The sequence below is a fragment of the Ochotona curzoniae genome, unplaced genomic scaffold (genome assembly GCF_017591425.1).
Source record: "Ochotona curzoniae isolate NIBS_2020 unplaced genomic scaffold, NIBS_Ocur_1.0 scaffold_3835, whole genome shotgun sequence".
In the NCBI taxonomy this organism is placed as follows: Eukaryota; Metazoa; Chordata; class Mammalia; order Lagomorpha; family Ochotonidae; genus Ochotona; species Ochotona curzoniae.
In genome coordinates this window covers 33,464,899-33,478,463 of record NW_024467114.1, presented here as the reverse complement: position 1 = coordinate 33,478,463, position 13,565 = coordinate 33,464,899, and the positions used below count along the sequence as shown (strand labels likewise).

Sequence of the window (13,565 nt, the reverse complement as noted above, 5' to 3'; positions counted from 1 at the left end):
CCCAAGCACTTGGTCCATCACTGTTGCCTCTAGGATGCCTGTTAGCAGGCACCTGTCAATCACGCTCCAGAGATGGGTATCAAGAACCCAGGCAAAGTGAAAGGTGGGTGATGGATGTCTTAACTGTTAGGTTAAACGCCACTCATTTTTCTTTGAATTTTAAAAATACAACTTAGTTTATTTCCTTTTTTTTTTTTCAAAAAAAGAGAGACTGATTTACTTCTTTGAAAGGCGGAGTTGCAGAGAGAGAAAGGGGAGGGAGAGAGAGAGAAAGAGAGAGAGCAGAAGGGAGACAGAGAGATCTTCCCTGCTAATGCTGCAGGTAATGTTGCAAAATGCATATGCTTACACATTTAGTCTTTATTAATGAGCCAGGGGTTTCCTCGTGACATTCGGCGTTTCAGAAGGGAAGCCGTCTTTCCGTCAGCTCTCATAACTCAGACTGAATAAGTCTTAGCGCTTTCTTCATGTTTTCTATCACTGAAACAAGGATGAATCTATTATGCAATTTAATATATATATATGTATATATATCAATCAAATGTTACAATCTGCTAACTCCAGAATTTTCAACTTAAATCTTCAGTAGCCTTTTGCTAATAGGGAAATTCATCTGAAGCATTAAGGAATGCTATGCAAAAGTATGGATACAAATTTAGAGATCTGACCATTCAGGGTTGGTGATGAACCTTGTGTTACGTAATGTTATCTGAGAGATTTTGAGGGAGCATATTTTTAAACTGATTTTTGTTTGGTTATGATCACTTTTCACAAAGATTCAGCTTTGCTAAATAGAGTTAGCAATGAATATTGTAAGAAATGGATCAAGATCCTACATAAGACTGTACCTCTTGCTGATAGGCATTCAAGAAGATAAAAAGATCCCACTAAGATCCCACTAAGAGGACATACTGTGTGATCAGGACGCTGGGAGAATGCACCGTCTCTCCTAAGGTTTCTGTCATTTTAAGGTGTGCTGTGCTGTTTACAGCTATCTCAAAATTTAGCAACCTTAAGATCCCTTAGATATCCCAGTTAATACAGAAAGTCTGTGATGTCCCAGAAATTCTGGGCTTGGGGGGAGATAGGAGTTTATATTTTCAGTCCCACAGCTGGTCCCCAGGGATGCTGGTTTGTGGACAGCACTAGTGGTGCAGCAGAGTGAATGTAGGGCATCTTAACACACCGGTGGGGGTCAGCTGCTACTGCTGCAGGAGTTAAGTATTAAGGACTACTTACATATGGGCACATCTTGAGGTTCATAGGTATACAGTCTGTTAGAGTACCTTCCCGTGAGGTCAGCTCTCACTGTCAGTGAAGGATCTGCCAAGAAAAATGCGAGACACTGAAGCATGATTCTGTCCCCTGTTCTAAAATGACTTGCAAACAAATTTATAGGCAAATTAGTTTCATACATATCAACTCATGATGAAACTAATTCAATTTTTTTTTTTCAGTATGTCATAGTTTTCTGTGAATCCAGCGGGGTCACTGTCCTGGTAACTCACTGGGGGACATTGTGTTATTAGCATAATTTACTTTTCAATAATGTTAAAAATTGATGAACTATAGATAGTGTCTTTGTAAAAAGGAAAACTAATTTATCTGAGGGGGAGAGCCAGCATTCCTGTCTGTTGGTTTGCTGCTCAGATGCACTCAGTACCCCTGGCTATGTTGAAATCAGAAGCTGGAAACCCCATCCAGCTCTCCCCTGAGACCCTTCAGGGCATTGTGCCAGGGACCGACAGGGAGCTGGAGTCGGGAGTGAAACTACCAACTGAACCCAGGCACTCTGCTGCCTTACTCAGTAGGTCTAAGGTTGCCATGGTTTCGTGGATTCTGATGGCAAAAATAATGACCTGTCATTGATTGCATTATAAATGTCTTCCTTTGAAACAGGAAGAGCACTTGAACTAGCAATTAAACCCAACAAAATCATCCAGCGTCCTGAAGCTTCCTCTAATTAGGTACAAGTGACCCGTTACAACTTACCCACAAACATGATTCGAGGCACGTACTGGCCGTCAGGTGACAAGTTCTTATCGGTGGTCTCATGCTGGAGGGGAGAAAAAGGGTGAATGCTGTTGCATTGCATTGTTGTTGGCAGTTAATTTCACAAGAGTTTCATGTGATTTAATATTTTTGGACCTTTTTAGAATTTATATTTATCAGCTAACACTCAGCTATGCATATGTTTGAAGTAGACAACATTTTTAAATTATGATTTTAAAATGATTTACATATTTATTATACATTTATTTATTTATTTACAATGCAGAGCAACTGAAGGAGAGAGAGAAGGTTTGGGTTTCTTAACCCACATGGTCCCCGGAGCTGGGGCTGGGCCTGGTTAAAGCCAGGATCCAGGAATTCTATCTTTATCCCCCACATGTGTGAAAGGGACCCAAGGTTGGAGCCATCCTCTGCTGCCTCTGCAGGTGAATTAGCAGGAATTTCAATCAGATGTGGAACAACTGGGACTCGATTAGCACTGTGATATGGGATAGCAGCATTGCGAGTGGTGGTTTAACCCCGTCTCTCACTGCATCAGCCCCAATTCCGATGTCAAGAATCACTGCAGAGTTGCTGTTACCATGAGATTCAGCATGATGAAGTTATTTTGAGCCATGTTCTGAATTTCTTCATTTTGGGCAAACACTTTCTTTAGTGCTGTGAGGCAAAACAGAATGCCAGTGAGTTGTAAAGATGAAGATAGCTTCCATACAGCATAGCAAAGTAAAGCTGTTGCTATGCGTTTGTTGGCTGTTGTCAGTTGGGTTGTGGTCAGTTTGTTCACCTCTTCCCACTCTGTCCTTCTCTGCTTCCCAGTGACAGACAAAGTCTGTCCACAGAGACATCAAGGTGTAGTCACATTATGATGACACTGGTTGTCTAGTTTCACGTGATCCCTTAACTTCTTGAGTAAAATAATTTCCTACTGGAAGAACCTCTCCACATTAGAATATCAAATTCTATAGAGAAACAACAGCAATAGATTCAGTAATTTGCTAGCAATCTGCTTCCCTTAAGCATTATTGCCATGTTCTGGCAGGTGTCTTAACATGTTTTAAGTTGTATTTGTTTGAAAAGTAGAGTGACAGAAAGGGTAGGATTGAGAGAGAAAGACAGTGAGAGAGTGCTTCCATCTGCTGGTTCACACCCTAACTGCCTGTAGCAAATAAGACCAGAAGTCAGGAACTTGACCTGAATCTCCTGCGTGGCTATCTGGAGGAAACCAAATATTCAGGATCTGCTACATCCAAGGAGAGTTAGCAGGGTGCTGGATCAGAAGTGGAGAAGCCATGAACAATGTACTCTTTATATAGGCTGTGGACATTCCCTGCAATGGTTTAACCCACTGCCCCACAATGCCTGTCCATCTTTAAGTTTCTTTGGGGGGGTAGTAGAATTTGCTGGGGGTATCTTCTTAGCTATTCTTAACAGATAGCTTCTACTTCCTTTTGGAAATATAATATTTCAGTGGCTGACATACCTTGGCAGTACTGACAGTCTTCCAAGTGATGAATAACCATCAATGGCTTGTTACTAAACAAAGAAAGTATAAAAATAAGGCAAGTGGTTAACCATGAGTTAAGATGGATAGCAGAACAAAGACTTAGATTTACAAACAACAGCACTGTCTACAGAAATGTTATTCCCCAGGCGGCTCCACAGCTGACTGCATCAATATCACTAAATTGGTTATGAGGAACAGAAATTCACAGTTGCATCCCACACCCACCCAATCAGAATGCTTGGGAGGAACGCTCAGAATATGAAGAGCATCGTGTGATTTTCATGTACACAATAGTACAGTGGTGAGTTGAGTAGATTCTGTGTTCAGAGATGAGGAAACAGTGTGAATACATGCTCGTGTCTGGGAGCTGGCATTGTGGCATGGCAGGTTAAGCCCCTGTCAGTGAGGCCCCCCAACCTCTGCTGGAACGCAGGGTTTAGTCCTGGTTGTTGTGATGCCAACCCAGCTTCCTGCTGCTGCATGCAGGGAAGCAGTGGATGGTAGCCCAAGTGCACAGGGGTGGCTGACCCCTATATGGTGACAGCTCAAGTGCACGGGGGTGGCTGACCCCCAAGTGGTGACAGCCCAAGTGCACAGGGGTGGCTGGCCCCCACATGGTGACAGCCCAAGTGCACAGGGGTGGCTGACCCCCACATGGTGACAGCCCAAGTGCATGGGGGTGGCTGACCCCCACATGGTGACAGCTCAAGTGCATGGGGGTGGCTGACCCCACATGGTGACAGCCCAAGTGCATGGGGGTGGCTGGCCCCCACATGGTGACAGCCCAAGTGCATGGGGGTGGCTGGCCCCCACATGGGAGACCCTGAAGGAGTTCTATGCTTCTTGCTTTGACCTGCCCCAGTGCGGGCCATTGCAGCTGTTCGGGGAGTGAACCACGAAAGCAAAAGTTTCTCTCTCACTTGCATTCTTGCTCTCTTGTTCTTCTTTTCAAGTGTGTGAAAACAAAACAAAAACATTCAGGCATAACAAGTTTTTGTCTATTTAAAAAGCATTTTCAGTGAACACTTGGTATACAACTTCAGGAAAGTAAATTTTTTTGTTTACGTTTTTTAAATTAGTAGTACAAATGTTAATATTTCATTATTTTCACATCTTTTTCACTCTTATACCAACCTACAGCACATAAATAATCTAATTGAGAGTTCTCTGTTTTTCAAGATCACTTCTGTATTAATGTCAAAATAAATGATGAAAGAATATTTATTTCAGAGGCAGAGTTAGAGAGAGGAGGGGAGGGGAGGAACCATCATCTGCTGTCCCCAAATGGCTGCAACAAGCCAGAGTAGGGCTTAACCCTAACACTAACCCTGACCCTAACCCAACAAGCAGAGTAGGGCTTAACCCTAACCCTAACCCTGACGCTAACCCAACAAGCAGAGTAGGGCTTAACCCTAACCCTAACCCTGACCCTAACCCTAACCCAACAAGCCAGAGTAGGGCTTAACCCTAACACTAACCCTGACCCTAACCCTAACCCAACAAGCCAGAGTAGGGCTTAACCCTAACCCTGACCCTAACCTTAACACAACAAGCCAGAGTAGGGCTTAACCCTAACCCTGACCCTGACCCTAACCCAACAAGCCAGAGTAGGGCTTAACCCTAACCCTAACCCTAACCCTAACCCAACATGTCAGAGTAGGGCTTAACCCAGACCCTGACCCTAACCCAACAAGCCAGAGTAGGGCTTAACCCTAACCCTGACCCTAACCCTAACCCAACAAGCCAGAGTAGGGCTTAACCCTAACCCTAACCCAACAAGACAGAGTAGGGCTTAACCCTAACTCTAACCCAACATGTCAGAGTAGGGCTTAACCTTAACCCTAACCCTGACCCTGACCCTAACCCTAACCCAACAAGCCAGAGTAGGGCTTAACCCTAACCCTAGCCCTGATCCTGTCCTAACCCAATAAGTCAGAGTAGGGCTTAATCCTAACCCTGATCCTGATCCTGACCCTATCCATCTCCATCCTGGTCTTCCACATGAGTGACAGGGACACAAGCACTTCAGCTGTCATCTGCTGCTTTCCCAGACACATCAGCAGGAAGCTGGATCAGAAGCAGAGCAGCTGGGACTCAGACAAGCACTCCGAGGTGAGACACTGGCATCGCAACCCGCAGCTTCATCTGGCATCACATCGCTGGCACTAGGGACTAAAGTTTTTGTGGCAGCTGGCTGGCTTTCCTGCTCTTAAGAGAAAAATTAGAAGATTAGCTGAAGAAAAATGTGCATAAACAAGACTATTTTAAAAATGATTTTGCAGTGTGAGAGGACCGTGAACATCAAAGCTGCCAGGCTCCGCTGTCCACTTAGTGACTCAGCAGTTCACAGAGGTGATTGCAGCCAACGCCTGCATAGTCCCGAATTCCAGCTACCGTTCTGTGGTCCCCACCACAGCGTTAAGTAGGAACTCTGAACTGTTAATAATTTTACTCAATCTGTATCTTGAAATATAAGCAAGTAACAGGTAGGAACTCATTACTGCAGTTTAATGTAAATTCAGGCTGGGAGAAGCCTGAGTAGACAGAATTATTTTTGATATATTTGGGACTCTAAAATCAAAGCCTTCCCCAAAGCCTTAACAGCCAACTATCTTTTCATATTTGATTCTCTGTTTCTTTAAAAAATATATTTATCACCCTGATAAACTATGTAGAGAGTATCTAAAATAGTAATAGTAATAAAAGAAGGAAGAAAAAATATATATTTATATATTTGTTTATTTGAAAGAGAAAGAGAGAGAAAGAGGAGAGACACATGCAGGCAGGGAGACATAAGAAGATTTTTCATCCATGTCTGAGTCAGTCCAGAGCCAGGAGCCAGGGCTCAAAGCTGTGGACAGCGGAGGCCACATATTTGGATCCTTACTTGTTGTCTCTCAGACACATATTAGCAGGGGGACTCCGAAAACACTCCAATATGGAATGTGAGCATTCAAAGCAGTGTCTTGATTGCTGGGCCACCTGCTATTCTCTGTACTTTTTTTCTTTTAAAATAGAGTCCAATCCAGCTGGTTTAAAATTTCAAAGTTAAGGAGTTAGTACTGGAGCATAGTAGGCTAGTCTATGGTGCCAGTATCCTATATGGGAGCCTATTCAAGTCCTAGCTGCTGTACTTTCAATCCATACCCCTGCTTATGGCCTGGGAAAGCAGTGGAGGATGGCCCAAGTTCTTGGGCTCCTGCATCAGGTGGGAGACTTGGATGAAACACGTGGCTCTTGGCTTTATACTGGCCCAGCTCTGGCCACTGTAGCTATTTGGGGAGTCAATCAATGAAGAAGAACTCTGTCTTCTGTATTTGTAACTCTTTCAAATAAAAAAGAACAATTTTCAAATAAACATTAAAAAATATTTACTCCCTTTGTAGTTTCCACAAGTAAGCAGTCTTCCCTTCCCTTCCCTTCCCTTCCCTTCCCTTCCCTTCCCTTCCCTTCCCTTCCCTTCCCTGCCCTGCCCTGCCCTGCCCTGCCCTGCCCTGCCCTCCCCTCCCCTCCCCTCCCCTCCCCTTCTCCTCCGTTTCTCTCCCTTTTTTTCCCCTTTCCTCATCTCTCTCTTCCTTTTTTTTAAAATTCATTTTGAGGATGACAGCAAGTTTATTTCTACAGCACCGGTAACACCTAGATTGGGCCATATTGAACCCAGGAGCTGGAAACTCAGTGCAGGTCCAATGGGTGACAGGAATCTAATGGAGAGCGCTACAGTCTCTCAGGGTCTGTGCTAGCAGGAGTCAGGAACCAGATGCAGGTATTAATCAAACCCAAACACTCCGATATGAGGCACAGACATCTTCATCATTAGGTAAGATGCCTACCCTTGCAATTTCTTTTTAAAACATTTATTTTATTTATTTGCAAGAGTGACAGAGCAAGAGGCAGAAATAGAGAGATCTTGTATCTACTAGTCTATGCCCCAAATGGCTTCAATCGATAGATCTGATCAGTTTTGACCCAAGGAGGTCAGCACTTCCACCCTGGCCTCCCCTCTAGCACTCAGACCATTTTCTGCTGCTTTCCAGGCATATTCACAGGGAGCTGCACTGGAAGCAGAGCAGCCAGGGCTGGAACTTGATGATCTGACATACGATTACAGGCAACACTTAAACTTGCTGCTCCACAATGCCACCTTCTCTTATTACTTCTTTCTGGAAGTTTCAGGTCACATACTCAGATATAGGTGTATTTATGAATAGGGATGGGTATTATGTATGTTATTATACATATCCATGTGTACACGTATATATTTATATAGACACATATTATACCTATAATTCTATGTTTAGAGATTCACATTCTTTTTTTAAAACCACAAGTGCTACCACAATATGTTTAGATCATCAGGTGCAAATAAGGAGACTTTTACCTTCTCCTCTCGAAATTTTAGTACTTCTCATTGAATTTCTTTCTTTTTTATTTTTTTCATGGTGTTTACATAGTTGGACCACTGGTCGGGGTGAGGAGGGTAGAGGTACTGGGGAAAGTGGGTGAGACAAATGCTTCCAGTTTTTCCTTTTTTTTTTTTTTTCTCCTGTACTGGTCGGGGCAGGAAGGTGGGTGAGCGAAGGAAGGGGACCACTCCCAGTAGCCAAACCACAGGATAAATGTGGAACACTTCACAAATCTGCATGTCATCCATCTTCAGGGCCATGAGAATCTTCTCTGTGTTGTTTCAACTTAAGTATATGTGCTGCTAACGCAAGTACACAATTTCATTCTTAATACTCTCAGAGTAATGACAGCCATTGTGGTGATTGCACGTGGCCCTGAGTTGTCTAGACTTTAATGGGATCCTTGTGTTTCTTTTTTCCAGGAAGCATGATGGCTTTTTTTCCCGCCTGAAATGGATGTTTCCTTGTTAGGACTGATTTAAATAAGTTAGTAATATGAAATGCAAGTTGCTTTTTAAAAATTCAAGCATGGATTTGAATTCGAATTAATATATTTTTAACATATAATTTTTCTAAATTCATTTCTTTTTTTTTCTAGCAATGCCAGTTGTTTTAAAAAGCTAACACTTCCATTTTGGGATCTTTTATGAGGTATATATATAACCTACTGAAATTAACTAATGGACAGTGTACCTTTTATGAGCATGAAAGAGACCTTCTTCGTAAGTTTGTACCCAAGTGATGTCATCGCCCCATCCTGAAACAGAAAACAATGTGTTAGAACGGCAGATCTTATATAGACAAGGAGAGATGGAAAGATCTTCGATCCACTGGTTCACTCCCCAAATGGCCACAAGGGCCAGAGCTGAGCTAATCTGAAGCCAGGAGCTTCTCCTGAGTCTCCCGCTTGGGTGCAGGGTCCCAAGGACTTGGGCTATCCTCCTCTGTTTTCTCAGGTCATAAGCAGGGAGCTGGATGGAAAGTGGAACAGCTGGGACATGAACCATTGCCTATATGGAATGCTGGTGCTTGAAGGTGGAGGATTAGCCTGTTGAATCATAGCACTAGCCCAAGAAAACAATACGTTAATGGAGACTACATCAAGAACTCTGAGATGAATGTTTGATAAGTAGCAACCTAACTATCAATATTTATTTATCTGAACTGCCAAGCTATAGGCTGTTGCGTAGAGGATACACACTTCAACTGGGCACAAATAGGTAAAGTCCTTTCAGACCATAGTACAAGTATTTGGGACTGTCTTTCTGCCCTTAAGGCCCCTGGCATTAAACCTGGTAAGTATTTAATAAATGTTGTTTTGATTATCTGATTGGTTAGGACCATGCAAATTTGCTAGATTTGCTAATCACAGACATATTGTATACCTGGAATCATATGATATGTCCTCTTTTGTGACTGGATTATTTCCATTGGTATAATATTTTAAAGATCCTCTCATGTTGTGGCATGCATTAGAACCAAATTCTTTCTTGATGGTTAAATATCATTGTATTATATTGCTATACCACATTCTGCTTATCCGTTCATCAGTAGATGAGCCTTTGGATTATTCCCTCTTTTTTTCTTTTGGACTTTCTGAATCATGTTGCTATGGATCTATGATGCAAGCTTTTGAGTGGGTTTAAATTTCTGTTTCTCATGGGTGTAGATATGGTAGTAAAATCGCTGAGCCAATGGTAACTCCAGTTCCAGCTTTTTGAGGAGCTGGCAGGAGCTTTCCAAAGTGGCTGCATCATTTCACAGTCTCACCAGCCATGTCGTTGGTTTGTTTTTGCCTGGTTTAAAATCTTTACGTTGGGAGACTCCTTTAGGTTTAAGCTCGTTTCACCACCTCATAATATCCAAACCTGTTAGCCTCTGTCATACTGCTGAGTGATTCTCTCCAACTTTGTTTCATTATACATCAAAGAAAATCCATTTTGGAAACTTACTGTGCAGTTATACCCCAGCCTCTTTTTTCCATATTCTGTTGCTGCAAGCATCACTCAGTGCTAGAGCATCAGCCGTGGGAGGAATTCGTATTTTCTGATCTCTGCCTGTTGCATTTAGGTTCACACACGAGAGAGTGTGTGTTGTAGATGCGCCTTTCCGTACCAGTCACTGGGAAGACACATGTGATACTGTAATCCCACCCTCTCGGTCCCATCAGGAGCCAAGTTAGAGTCTGATTATTTCTGATGTGCTTTGTCTCATCATCACAACAGGGCTGAGGTGATCCAGAAGTTGACATCTCCTCAGCATCTCTGTGTGTGGCTCCTGATTCCACCTGTAGCTCTGGCTTCATTCCCTCCATGTGTTTGTTACTGGGTGCCTACCACATGGTGGGTGATGCACTGGGTGCTGGGCAGCTCTCTTGATTCAACAGCAGTTAGGTTGTTTTGGATCATTCTGTGCACGAGTACTTTCATTTCTGGAAACATTGTCTTGATCCAATTAAAATTTTTCTCCTGTATCACCCTGTATCACTTGGCTGTTTGGTGCTGCTCTCTGCTCCATGTGCTACCTGTATACTTCACACAGATCCTTCCCTCTCCCACCATTAATCCTCATTTATTTTGAGCTTTTTTCTCTCCATTGTTTCTTACATAGCAGTAGATGGCAATAAGCCAAGCTACATACAATCTGAATTTTAATAATGGGGTTCTTGGCTAATGTTAATTCTCACTCTTAAAATAGTTCGTTAATACTTGAAATAGAAGATTTATTAAACCCTATAGAATACAGTTTATGTATTTAATATATTTTCATCAAATTCACCAAAAGCTTCGAGCCGACATTTAAAAGTGAACACAGAGCGTGTGTAGCGATGTGTCCTCACTCAGTCATAGAAGGGGTTTCAGGGCTGTGCCTGGGTGAGTCTTTGGCTTTATGTGGTTACCTGATGCTTTTGTTCAATATCCCTGTGATTAGAAATATATAGAAATACATGAGAAATTGTGTTTCTCCCTTTGAATGCATTTTTTCTTTGGTAAAAAAAAAATTGAGTTTCTGGATATAGCAGGTGCAGACAGAATTAACAGGTAAACAGTGATGTGCCCTAGGCCGGCATTCAGTACACCTGTTAATAAATGAGTGCACTTGGAAAGCAGATCGATGTTTTGGAATTTAAATGATCCCACATGAGGTTTTCATTGGCTTGCTCCACTCATGTGATTGCTCCAAGTACAAGCAGGGCCTCTGTAATTAGACTGCTGATTTCTGAATTGCCTGGGTAAGGATGGATGGTTCTGTTTTAACTTACCAGGAAATGTAAACTTTTTTTATTTATAATAATATTTCTTTACACCTGATGTCATATTTGTTTCTAAGGCCAAGGAAAAATAGCACAGAAATGGAAAATTTTTCTAACCATAAAATGAATGGTAAAGTTAGCTGAAGACACCTGAAACCATGGCAATGTGTCTCTGGGAATCAACAGAGTAAGGTCTTGGCTGGTCTAAAATCTCAGGAGTTGCTGTAAAGTATAATTTTCTAGGTAACTTTGTATAGAATCAACACAATTCTTTTTCTTAATTAGCAGGAGTGGGAATTGGAGCACATGTCAAAGAACACTCTTTTAAGACCTTCTGATGACATACCAAGCAACTGTGTTCTAGGGCTCTTGTTATTCTAGTAAGAGACAGTAATTCAATTCTCCACTACTTTTGCCGAAAGATACAACAAATAACTTTTTAAAATTTTAAGTTTATTTGAGAGGTAGAGCTAGAGCTCTCATGTGCTGATTCATTCCCTAAATGCCTACAACAGGTGGCCCTGAGCCAAGCCCAGACCAGGAGCTGGGAACTTATTCCAAGTCTCCCACTTTAGTGACAGGGACCAAATTACTCCAGGCACCACTGCTGCCTCCCAGGGTACACATCAGAAGGAAGCAGGAGTCAGGCAGGAGATTTAGACACTGAACCTCGGTCCTCTAATACAGAATATGGGCATTTTAAGCACCGGGCCAAATGCCTGCCATTGGAAATTGTTGTTATTATTACCAATAAGTTTAAATCCCTACCAAAACTCAACCGATCCTCACTGCTTTTCTTTAAAGTCTATTCTGAAGCCACAGACAACAGAAATCTGGTAACTTGAGTTTGCTTCCTAGCTAGAATATGGATGGAAATACCGAGCATTTTCTTCCCCCCAACAATCCAAAGGACTGAGTTTAGAAAATCAAATGAGACCATCATACCTCTTGAGAGTGTCTGGGGTGGCCTCTTTCCTTTTCTGATGGCAATAGCTAGATTGGAGGAGACTGTAATGAGAAGCAGGCAGAGGGCCAACGCATAATGTAGCATCGCGCCTTCTAGGCGGTTCTTCAGGAGCAGCTGGAGGACGGAAGATAATTATCAGAATCCTGTTGCTGTTAACAGACGTTTGCTAAGAGCCAGAGCAAACCGGAGTGGGCAAACTGTTCTGCTTCTTTGGTTTGACGTGGTCTAACCACTCACAAATTCCATTCAGGTTCTATTTTTAAAATTTCTTTGAAATAGAATGAACTGAGGGAATGCTCACTCGGTAAAAAGTCACGCTCTGGGCATCCCGGGCACAGGGCAAGGCAGTTAAGAGAGAACTGGATTGAGGCACACAAAACCGGCTTCTGAACGAGGTAACATCGCAGAGAGATGCAAGCAGTGTGGGGTCGGTGAGAACTGTGCAAAGTGCAGTACTCGGCGCCGTCCTGCATCCAGGAATACCCTTTGCCTTTTCAGGGCTCTACACCTGGTAGTTTCAACAATATTCCAACTGTGTCATGCTAAGGTTAGACAGGAAAAGATACTGCTTATAATGGGAATTAAAGGCAAATTAGAGCATGCCGAATCTTTGTTTTTCAATCCGTTTGTACTTGCTCACTTTTCCATTCTTACCAAAAGTTACTCATTCCCTCTGCTTCTTCCAATGCCCCCTTACACCCCCCACCAAAACAAACAAACAAAAAAACAAGGATTGGAACATTATTATGAGTGAAATGTTTGTTTAAATAACAGACAGGTGATCTCATTTCTGTTAGGTAGCATTAAAATTGGTTCTAAACTTAGTGTGCTTTTTTTTAAAATCTGCACGATAAGGTCTAATCAAAAGTTTAAATTTGGCTTGATTTGGTCTAAAACCACTTAGTAAATATGACAAGGTGTGTTCTACATCTGTCAGATGTTGCTTAGTTACAGCATTCATAGCAAATAAAACCTACATGCTGTTTTGAAACTTCATCTCATACTAGGAAATAAATACGCAGCTATCCTTCAGCTTCACTGAAAGTTCTTTCCCCTCCCCCCTGCATATTTGTGTTATTCAGTGGTGAATTTCTCACCAAATGGGGGAAATTCCCTGGCCAAATTAAATGACTCTTCACGGACTGTTCAAACATGGAAGTTATTATAGTGTGCTGTGTTAGCCATTGTACAAAGTCACAGCATTACTAAGGCAAGGTGCTTTGGCATTGCTGAAGCCAGTGGTGTTGCAGTGGCGTAGTCAGGTAAACAGCAACGGTAGACAGGGAGAAGAGTGGACTGGTGGTGGTGAGGTTTACACAGGGTGGCTTTTTCCAGGCAGTTCCTCATTCTTCCTGTACTGGTGTATGCCTCTTCTCGGCGGTATTAGAATAAACTGTCCACTCTCTGGATTAAAATGCTTGGTGC

General features: G+C 42.5%; 1 protein-coding gene and 1 non-coding gene across 2 annotated transcripts; both read right to left on the bottom strand.

Annotated features, from left to right (window-relative positions):
* Positions 1–371: 371 nt before the first annotated feature.
* On the bottom strand, positions 372–12,224 carry AGR3 (anterior gradient 3, protein disulphide isomerase family member). Its single transcript, XM_040965068.1, has 7 exons — positions 12,119–12,224; positions 8,614–8,677; positions 3,494–3,546; positions 2,594–2,670; positions 1,993–2,056; positions 1,240–1,323; positions 372–480 (listed from the first exon to the last, which is right to left on the bottom strand). Exons 1-7 carry the CDS (start codon positions 12,222–12,224, stop codon positions 431–433), a joined length of 498 nt encoding a protein of 165 aa, XP_040821002.1. The 3' UTR covers positions 372–430.
* On the bottom strand, positions 8,130–8,235 carry LOC121145961. Its single transcript, XR_005882120.1, has one exon. It is a non-coding gene; the product is annotated as a U6 spliceosomal RNA (small nuclear RNA).
* Positions 12,225–13,565: the final 1,341 nt, after the last annotated feature.